This window comes from Mandrillus leucophaeus, unplaced genomic scaffold, assembly GCF_000951045.1.
Source record: "Mandrillus leucophaeus isolate KB7577 unplaced genomic scaffold, Mleu.le_1.0 Scaffold325, whole genome shotgun sequence".
NCBI lineage: Eukaryota > Metazoa > Chordata > Mammalia > Primates > Cercopithecidae > Mandrillus > Mandrillus leucophaeus.
In genome coordinates this window covers 880743-891250 of record NW_012103421.1, presented here as the reverse complement: position 1 = coordinate 891250, position 10508 = coordinate 880743, and the positions used below count along the sequence as shown (strand labels likewise).

Below are 10508 nucleotides of genomic sequence, written 5' to 3'. Positions count from 1 at the left end.
GTAAAACATTTTCTAGGATAAAAGCAACGTAATTCAGGTGAAAAAACAGATAGACTGGGGAAGATATTTGTGCCTCATATAACAAGGAGTTAATGTCTATAATATATAGAAAATTCCTACAAAGTGATAAACAAAAGTGAGCAAAGGATATGAACAGGCAATTCTGCAAGAGGAAACTCAAATAGATGCCAAGCCCATAAAAGGTATTCAACACAGATGGAAATAACAGCAATGCCTTAGTTTTCATCCATGCTTGGTAGTCCCTGCAAAAGGTGCTGACAACCTTCATTCGGGCTTCATTCAACAGTTCATTCAGGCATGGATGTGGGAAAGCTGGGGGAGCCTGAATTGCTACAACTTCTTGGGAAAGCAATCCAGCAACATTTATTAAAATTACTAAGGACACACCCTCTCACCCTGCTCCAATATGTCAGCTTTTAAGAATAAAGATGGATATGGTATCATAGTCTGAATAATTAAGCAGCTTAAAACTATAAGAGCCTGAATGTCCATGATATACAGAATGGTCAGCTGTGGCCAATCCAAACTGTGGACTATTATGCAACTACTAAAATCATTAAATCCATGCCTAGATACTTAGAGAAAAATGAAATGAGCTTATGTTACAGAGTGACAAAAACAGTGTCATCCTATGTGTATAAAAGCAACTCCCACCTGGCATCTGCTGCTCGGATGAGCAGAGAGGGTGGGGGCTGGGGATATAGTTGACAGTTAACACTGATGACCTTGGGGGAAGAAAGCCATTGTGAATATTCGATTTATTCCACTTCCTACAGATGAGTACTTAATCCTTTTGCAATAAAATATTTAAATGAAGACAAATATAATCCAAGAGCAAATACTGATAGTGTGAACAGAGAGTGGGGAGTGATAAGGATCAGTATCCTGAGCTCCTGTGTCAAAGCTGCAGAGGTGGGCCCAGGAATCAGAATGTGAAACCAGCTGTTGGAGGGACTCCTGTGCCTCACTGGGGGTGCAACTGGTTGATGTGGCATCGTGTTGTGAGAAAGGAGTTCTGTGGCTGCCCCCACCTCCCAGGTTTGCCATTCCTCATGGGTCAGAGGTCCTATCACCCCATCTTTCCTGACCCACCGCTCCGTCAGTGTATGAGTGTGACAATGTGTGGTTGTGGGAGCTGTTGTCCCATACCAGGCCTGTGCTTGTCACCTCTGTTTTATTCTTGACCCAAGAATAAAACGTGGGAAGAGGCCCAGAACCTGAGGTAGGGAGAGTCTTTGACACCTGAGCACAGCCCCAGGCACAGTTACCACTCGAAGAGGATTCACTGGCCTTTACTTTCCTCAGACACTAAAATGTCAGGCACTTTGGGGCCATCTTAAACACCCACCCACCCCAGCACCCCACTATAAAACTGACTGTCAGGGCTGGAGTTTCCAGGCACAAACTCCACTCCTCACCTGGCCCTGGGAGCTCACAGGCCTGGCTCCACGGGACTGGCAGGTTGGGTGTGAGGCCTAACCTGCTCTCCTCACACTTTCTCCTCAGTGAGGAAGAGCCCAACACTGCTGGAAGTGAGCACACCCCACTTCATGAGAACCAACAGCTTCGCTGAGGACTTGGACCTGGAAGGGGAGACTCTGCTGACACCCATCACCCACATCTCACAGTGAGTGCCTACATGTGTGTGAAGGGCTGGGCTGGAGGGGACTGGCGCTCAAGGAGTCAGCCTTGGTGCTGGAGAAGGCTTGCCCTCTGGCCAGAGTGCTATCTACTCGCCTAGCGCCCACCACTAGCCGTCTGCCTGGCCCCAGCACCGAGGCACCAGGCAAGAGAGGAGAGCAAGGGCACTTCCCACTGAGTCTGGGAACATGATCCTGTTGTTTTGACTTATGGAAAACCAGACTGATCATTTTCCACTTGTTTTCATGCTTTGAGAGTCTGAGATTGTTTTTCTCTCCCCAAGCCCCCTCCCCTGCCCCCCAAAAAACAGACGACTTTGTTTTTTAGCATTTCCCCGTGGAACCCTGGCCAAAGCCATGGGGCAGATGCTGGGTGCAGTCTGCCAGTTGCTGCTGCTGTCCTCAGGGGCTCCTTCAGGTGGAGGAAATGGCTGATTTTCCACGCCTTCCAGTTGGCCTTCCCCTGAGGCACAGCTGGCCTGGGATGCATGCCCATCCTCCCCCGCCGTCACGGCATGGCCAGGCCAATCCCCGGTGCCCGGCCATGGTGTGATTCCCCTGCGACATGTGACTCAGTGCTCCCCGCTGGGGTGCCCAGCGGTGACAGCCATGCAGTGGGGTCAGTGGGGCGCTCAGGTCCATTCTGGCCACAGTTCCATTCTGGCTGCCAACCCATTAGGGATTCCCCTTGATAAATGTCTTTGTGTCAGGATCTGTGAGTGACACTTGCAGCCCTTCTGAGGGCCACTTGCGGGGACTCTCCTTCTCTCTACCGACGTTTTTCTAAACGGCGTTTTGTTCTTTGGACTCTCTGAGGGTCAGGAGGTTGTCCTGAGCCATGTGTGTCTTTGTCGTAGTGAGGCCCTGGGACTCCTGCCTTTGCAGCCAGCCAAGTGCAGGCCTGGCCTTGCAAATCACTAAGGAAATTGTGACCCATGGTGCTGGGGGGCTGCAGGTGTAACCAGAGAACTGGCAGGGTTGCGTAGACAGAATGAGGCCACCTCCAGGGAAGGAGTGGCTGTCTTAAGGGGTAATTATGATCAGATGGGACCTGCCCACCATCTTTCCAGGCCCCCCCAATTCACAGACAGGTTGGCAGTACCTCATGGTTGGTAGGGTATGAAGAGGCTCCAAGCGAGCCAGCAGGTCACTGGAAAGCAGGGGTGACTAGTCATGGACACCCTGAGAATAGGCTCTAAGCTTCTGGGCCCCTCCTGGCTGGGTAAAAAGGCAGGAACAGAGGTGTGAGCAGGCTGGTAGCCAGATGGGCTGCCCAGGTACAGGTCAGCACCAAAAGACAGAATGATGGTTTACACTGTGGCCAAGGCTTGTACCAAGTCCTGGACGTGACGGACCTCCAAAGTGATCAGTGTTAGAGTTTAGTGGCTCATGTTGTGTGCAATACAGGTGGCAGTGGCTGTATTGCCTCTTGGCTGTCCCCTCAGACAGGGACTGTCCCTTCTCATCCTTCTGGCTGCTTGTTCCTCCTGTTGGAGCTCTCGCTCACCTTGGTTCTCTTGGTCACAGACCAGCTTCCAGACATGCAAAAAGTCATACTGGGAGGAGAGGGCCATCACCCACAGTCCATCTAGTTGGGCAGCCAGGCCTTACCAACTCTTGGGTCTTGCAAGGCCCCTGCAGGTGAAGGTGGTGAGAGACCAGGCACTATGTGGATCACAGCCAAACCTGCAGCTGCCCAGTAAATCACCACTATGGGAGTGAGGGCTGCTAGTGCTGTTATCAGCACATGCCAAGCTCCCTGGAGCCAGAGGTTACCCACCTGCCCCAGGGGTGACCCAAAGCCTGTGTGGCTGTGTCATCTAGGACACTGGGCTGTTTCTTGTTCCATTCCAGGATGACAGGGCCTGAGAGACCTGAACACCCATCCCCAGGCTCTCCACCCACTCTGGGTCTGGCACATTATCATTCTGCAAGATCCTGCAGCCTTTTCAGGTTGGCACTCCCATGGCCTCCAGTGATAAGTGGGCCCAGGCAGATCACAGACTGCAGTCATCACCCAACCAGGTCCCTACCCTGGAACTTACCAAGGCCTCTCTCAGAGTAGACTGTTCCAAAAGTGACTGCTGAATATGAGCCAGCCTGGGAAGGCAGGAAGGAGCCCAGGCATGGCGCTTGGGGTGAGGGATCTGAAGAGGGGACTGGGGGAGGGAAGAACAAGGAGGTTGCTGCAAAGGGGCCACCTTGAGGCATTGTGTTCTGGTCAGGGAAAACTCAGGGCTGAGGCGTCAGGGGAGCTGGTTGGAGTCAGGGTACGGTCCCTCCAGAGAGGCCTGCAGGGGAGAGTGGGCACATATAGTGTCAGGGCCTAGGAACCCACGCTCCTCCAGGGATACAGGCTGGGTAGAGGCCCCACTCCACCTGGGGGGGAAGGCTGGCAGCAGTGGGCACCCTGTTTCCTCAGGACCCAAACCGCCTGGTGGCAGGGATGTGGGGGCCGTGCAGGTCTTCTGCCCGCGTTGGGGCTGCATTCCTCCACCTCCCATACAGCCTGCCCAGTGACTGAAGCCCATAATTAAACTCGGCTCCAGCTGCTCAGGGATGCAGCAAAGCTCCTGTGGGCAGCCCGGCCCCATGGACCCTGAACTGGGAAGAGAGGCACACGCCCTGGTGTGTGCAAGGAACAGGGATGTGTGCTGGGGTCTCACTGGGGGCAGAGTGGGTGGGAGGCAGTTACCAAAAAAATTTCCATTTTTCTTCAGCATTTTACTGATGTTAAATGTATTACCATGCTGGGCCAGTTCCAGAATTCAAATTAAAAACATAAATAAAGACACATTTTGTTTCCATCTCGAGCTCTCCCCGCCTGCAGGGCCCCAGAGAGGTGAGGTCACTGTAGCCTTGATTACGGGAAGGTCCCTGGGGTTGGGCGAAGCTCCTCTTTCCGGGGCCTGTTAGCCAGAGGTGGGGTGGGGGTGAGCAGGCCTGATGCAAGCTAGGGAGCCACAACAAGATGAGGCACGGGGTACCCAGGAAACAGAGTGGCTTCGCTGCACCCCAGCCTATAGGTGGGCCTTACTGCTCAGCCTTAGGACCCTTAACCAGCTCTGGGGGGCCAGGACTCAGCCTCGAACACACCTTTCAGGCAGAAGCTGTCTTCCTAGGTTCAATGGGGCACAAGAGAGTTCCTGCCAGCCTCAAACTCCCTGAGCCTGTGTCTCCCACCCAGAACCATGCGACAGGGCTTCTGAGGGAAAGGCATGAAGTAGAGACAGTAGGCCTGCATGGGCAGTTGGGGAGAACCCCCATGACAGAAGAGGAGCCCTGTACTCCAAGAGCCAGGATGAGTTCCTGGGATTCTGACCCACTCATTGTCCTCTGCTCACCAAGGGTCACTGGCACGACAGTAGGTGGGGACGGTGCCAAGCCTGTGTGCATCCCTGTGCCTTGCGTGTGGTGACCTGCCATCTAGAATGCCCTTGTCACTCATCCGCAGCTATCAGATTTCCATTCATCTTTCCAGCGTCTGCTCAGCAAACCCCCGCCAGGACACACTCAGGCTGCACGGCTGTGTCCTCCTTTGGCTCTCAAAGCCCTTAGTACCAGTTCCCCAAGCCTTTCAAATGGTGCCAGGAGGGAGTAGGGCATGTATAGCCCTCTTGATCTCTTCCTCTCCAGAACCCCCAAGGCCGCAGGCACGGAGAAGCACTAGGATTGCCACTCATTCAACCCTGCCTGAGATGAGGCAAGGACTGCAGGCACATTGCGCCAGTGCTGAGGCACAGGGCTAGGGGCCTGAGGATCGATGTCTCTGAACTTGGGGGCTGTGTGCAGGTGTGACCTGGGTGAGCTTCTCCCAGCAACCTTGGGAGGCTTAAACCATTTTTGTGAAATCCTCCCTCACACTGCATCCCCAACTGCCAAGCCAGCCAGGACTGGCCTGGAAGTCACACGTCTGCCCCATTGGTTGCACATGGATACCTGAGATAGACAGACCAAGAAGGCCCATAAGCCCTGCAGCCTGTGGCTCTGCCCAGCCCAGTCATGTGGTTTCTCTGAAGGGCTCCCGTCTCTTCTGTTTTGGCATCTAAGACGGGCAAGCCCCAGCTTGAGGTTAACAGATACTGCCCCCAGTCCCACTCTCCAGGGGGACCCTCAGGGAGCACCCTGCCCATTGAGATGGGCATGGGGGAGGACCAGGAGCCCTGAGGCTGGGCAGAGGGGGTGGAAAGAAGGCAGAGGGAAAGCTGCAGAGACCCCCACCAGGTGACTGTGAGCGCCTCCCTGGCAAGCATGTGCTTGCCTGGCCTCTTGCGACATGACAGCTTCGCAAATCCTTGAGCAAAAACAGCCCCGTGTGCGTTAATTAGAATTTCCATGTCTTCAGCTTTCTCCTGGACCCTGCAGAATCTCACGCCAAGACGTTCAAGTTGCTCTTTTCCAGCAAGGCCGCTGTGGCCTGGCTTTCATCCACATCACTACTAATGTCTCCTGAATTCTGCATTTGTCAGCAAGGACAGGGCCAGTCTGTGCCGTCTGGAAATAAGGGCAAACGTCACAAGGGTGGCCCCAAATTTGGCTCCATGGACCGGGGGCTAGCTCTTTTGATGGGACCAGCTTGGCCTGGGACATTTTGGAGACATCCAGGCCCACTGTGACCCACTCCCACAGACCCCAGGGTACCAGGCACTGCAGCTCTGTGAGTGTCTAAGCTCCTCACCATGTTTCTCTCCCTGTAAACTTTGGTGGGAAAGGACAGAAAGGCCATTCTGGGACCAGTGTCCAGAAGGATGAGTGAGGGGCTTGTCAAGAACAGATGAGACCATTTTGTCTTTCTAGATCAGTGTCCTGTCTTCTGCAAAGCTTCATACCACCTCTGTCTGCACGAGGTGCCAAGGAAGCCCTCTGGGGGCCCGCCCGGGAGGGCTGTGCAGGGCTGCATGAGTCATAGGATCCCCGTCAGAGCCCCACATAGCCCCAGCCAGGCTCAAACCCGTCTCTGAAATGCATGGGGGGATTAAATGTTCTTCTAATTAAATTAAAACCGAGGCGTAATGGCTCAGTGGGAAAGAGATGGGATTGGGAATCAGATGCCCTCAGTCTGGCTCCCAGCCTGCATCAGCCCAGCTGTGGCGGCCCCCCGTGGCCCCCTAACCTTTCCAAACTTCACTTCCTCCATCTGAGCATGTGAGGAAGAAGTGGCTAGCCTTCTAGGGCTGCTGCTATGGGGAGAGGGCCACACTGTCTAGGTGGATGGCCCAGAGGAAAGCAGTGAGGCTTCTCACTTCCTCTGCAAGGGAAGGGCCATCCAAATCACCCTGCCCCAGTGCACTCTGGCCAGGCTCAGCCCTCTCCACTTGTGAACTCCCAGCCACGATGCTGCTCAGGTCCTCAGCCAAGCGGGTAGTGTCAGAGGATGTGACAGAGAGAACATTCACACCACAGAGGTGGCTGGAGGGCAAAGGACTTCACAACTGCACTAATACTGTCATGGAGACACTTCTGGCAGTAGGGGCAGCGGGTCGGGGTGGGGGGCAGGGTGGGGGGGCACATCCCATATAGATCTCTTAGGTGCTCTGCCTAGACCTGAAAGGGGAGATTGAACTGCAGAGCATCTAGAGGCTGAAGCACAGAGGTGACCTAGTCAGGAGTCTGAGAGCCATGTCCCCTTAAGTGAGGGAGTGGGATGGGACTGGGCCTAGCAGCCCTGAAGTCCAGGACTAGCCACCTCTCTAATTGGGCTCACCTGGGCTACACCCTGTTATAGGGTGGTAATGTTAAACTTTTAGTTAAAGTGTGACACACACACAGATTAGTACACAGGTCTCAAATGTGCAGCTTGAGGCATCTTCAGTCCCTGAGACCCATGTGTGCAGCACCCAGAGGAAGCAACAGAACCCCCAGAAAGCCTCTCAGACTCCCATTTCCTGTCACTGACCTTGAGATTAACCACAAGCCTAACTTCTAGCAGCAAGGACCAACTTTGCCCACATTTGACCTTTATGCGGTGGGAATGATGCAACTCATACACCTTTGTGTCCAGTGTCCCTCACTGAATTTGATGACTGGCAGCCTCTCTGTGGGGCTGAAGGGAGCAGTGCTCCCTTGTGCTCCTTGCTGTCTGGTGCTCCACTGTGTGCATGGCTTACATCATTCATCCATTCTACCACCTGTGGCCAGCAGGCAGTTTCTGGCATAGGTTGCTGTTTAAGAATATTCTGTACATGCTTTTGGTAAGCATCAGGTTGCATTCCTGGGGAATATATGCCTATATGTGGAGCTGCAGGGTCCTGGGTGGGCAGGAATACTTAGTGAATACTACCCAGCAGCCTCCCGAAGGAGTCATCCCAGTTTTCATTCCCACAGGCAGCATTCTGGCTGCTCCACATCCTAACACTTGGCATTTTCCGTTTCCTTTTTAGCCATGATGGTGAATGTCCAGCAGCATCAAATGGTGATTTTAATTTGCAGTAACCTGTGGACTAATGAAGTTGAGTCCCTTTCCATGTTATCATTTAGTCAGATACATCATTCTGTATAAATTGCCCACATCTTCTGCCTGTTTTATGTTGATTTATGGTTCTATATATTCTGGAGTCATTTGTCAGACGGAGAGAGAGACACACACACTCACACTCTCTCTCTCACACACACAAACACACACACATACACACACACACATTGCAAATATCGCCTTCCCCTCTGCAGGCTGCCTTCTTCCTCTCTTGATGGTGTCTTTTGATGAACAGAAGGTCTTAATTTTCATGTGGTCCAGTTAATCAAACATTTCCTCTCTGGATAGGGCTGTTTGTGTCCTATTTAAGAAGCTTTGACTACTCCAAGGTCATAAAGATATTCTGGTTTATTCTAAAGCTTTATTAGCTCACCTTTCCCATGTAGATCTGCACTCCATCTGGGATTGATTTTTGTGTCCAATGTGAGGCCAAGGTCCACTCTTCCCCTACTTGGATATCCAGTCTGGCTCAGCACCCAGCATGGGAAGGCCTGTCCTCTCCCCACTACCCTGCCGTATCAGTGTCTTTACAGTCAGCTCACTGGCTACATGTGGCTCTGTTTCTGGACCCTATTTGGTGCCACTGGTCAGATTCAAGTTGTTCTTTGTGGCCAGGGCCATGTTTCATTCTCACTGCAGTTTGCTAACAGGTTTTGACAGCTGGTCCTGCTGGCTCTGACTGCTTCTCCTTCCTCATCACCGGCTTTGCTGTCTTTGTAGGGTTTCTGCCTCACCATACATATGCCAGTTGCCATGGAAAGTCTCCTCCAGGTGTAGCAGACTCTAGATGGGCATGGGAGAATGGATATCCTTATAGTATTGGAGCTCCTGAAACATGGCATCATGTGTCCCTTGTTTATTTAGGTGAACTTTCATATCTTTTACCCTGCCCTGTAGTTTTCAGTGTGGTGGTCATGAACAGCTTGTCAGATTCATTCTTTGTCAGCTGATGGTTTGGTATATGTTCACTGAATCCAGGGACCAGGTCTGTCAGGGAGCCCTGGCCAGCTTGGGTCATTTCATCCTGCCCACAGGACACTGGGGCAGTCACCTAATCTCTATAAGCCTCAGTTTCCTCTTGTATACACTGGGGGTATATCTCACAGTATTAATGTAAGGCTTTGAGGAGATGGTGTTAGGCATCCAGCCACATACCTGACTCAGGGAAATGCCTGAAAATATTAGCCAGCATAAAATGTCTCTTTATGATGGGAGATCCTGTAGGGACATTCCTTATTTGGCCTGAGAGCTTTTGAAACTGCCAGGTCATGAGTTACCGTGGGATACAAATGGGGCCACAACATATGGCTGTCAGCTGCTGTCCTGAATAAGATGTGCCTAGAGGCCTGTGAGTTCCAAGCTTCAGGACAGTCTGGAGTTAGGTGGAGGGAAGGGAAGTCTAGAGGTCCCCAAGTCACAACCTCAAGTCTCGGAATGGGGTTCAGGAGCTGCTGGGGTGCCCGTAGAGGTACAGGCAGAAACCCAGCACTCACTATTCTGCTCTGGGGAGGGGGCTGGAGGCAGAATCAGTGGACTGTGCCTCATGGCAGTCACAGGTGCCCCAGTATGCATCTGTCATTTGTTCTCATCACTGTTGGGCCCATCTGCCAAGGCCAGCACCCACATTCAAGCAGAGTGAAGAGCAGGGCGAGCTGTGCAGCTCACCTGCCTTTGAGCCTGCACATGACGGGCGAGGGAAGAAGACCATGGTAGCCTGTCTCTAGGCAACCCGTAGGTGCCCAATGGAGCAATAATTTCAAATATGGTAGCAGAGTTCAGACTCAGTGGCTTTCAGGTGCTTAGTATAGCCTGAAATTCCAGGAGCATTAACCAGACACCTACTATGTGTATTTCTTGTGTTGGGGTTAGAAGGGGATACTGCTGTTGGCTGAGACACACAGCCCACATCATTGGTATGTCCCTCAGAGAGCATCTAGTGGGCCAGTCCTCCTGGCTCACAGAAGGGGAAACTGAAGCCTCAAGAAGGATAGGGACTTGCCAGTATCACTGGGAGACAGTAGCAGAAGCCAGGGCACATTCCCAGACACACAATCTCTGGGGGAGCCTGGATATGCACGGCAGAGACAGAGATGAACCCTGAAGATTGGTAGGAAGGCAGTGTAGCAGTAACAAGACAAAGGCATTCTGTGGCCCATGGAGCAGGGCGGGAACAGTCTGCAGAGATTATCTGGGCACTGACCAGTGGCTCTTGTGGCTGCCCTCTGCAATAAGAATTCTTCAAGTTCAGCTTCTATGTGCGTCATAAACCTGGTGCCACTAGGCAAGGAGGTCAAGGGTCCTCACTGGCCAGTGGGCCACTGGGAAGGCTTCTGGATTGCCTGGACAAGGCTGACCTGCCCTCCCAGGATGCAAAT

The 10508-nt window shown here is 52.7% G+C and overlaps 1 protein-coding gene across 2 annotated transcripts in view; it reads left to right on the top strand.

The window, feature by feature from the left end:
* Nucleotides 1-10508, top strand: part of KCNQ1 (potassium channel, voltage gated KQT-like subfamily Q, member 1) — a 405403-nt gene that overhangs the window by 214181 nt on the left and 180714 nt on the right. For both annotated transcript variants that reach the window (XM_011988197.1, XM_011988198.1), the window contains one exon: nt 1528-1648. In XM_011988197.1, the coding sequence (XP_011843587.1) occupies nt 1528-1648 (121 nt within the window). The remainder of the gene's footprint in view (nt 1-1527; nt 1649-10508) is intronic.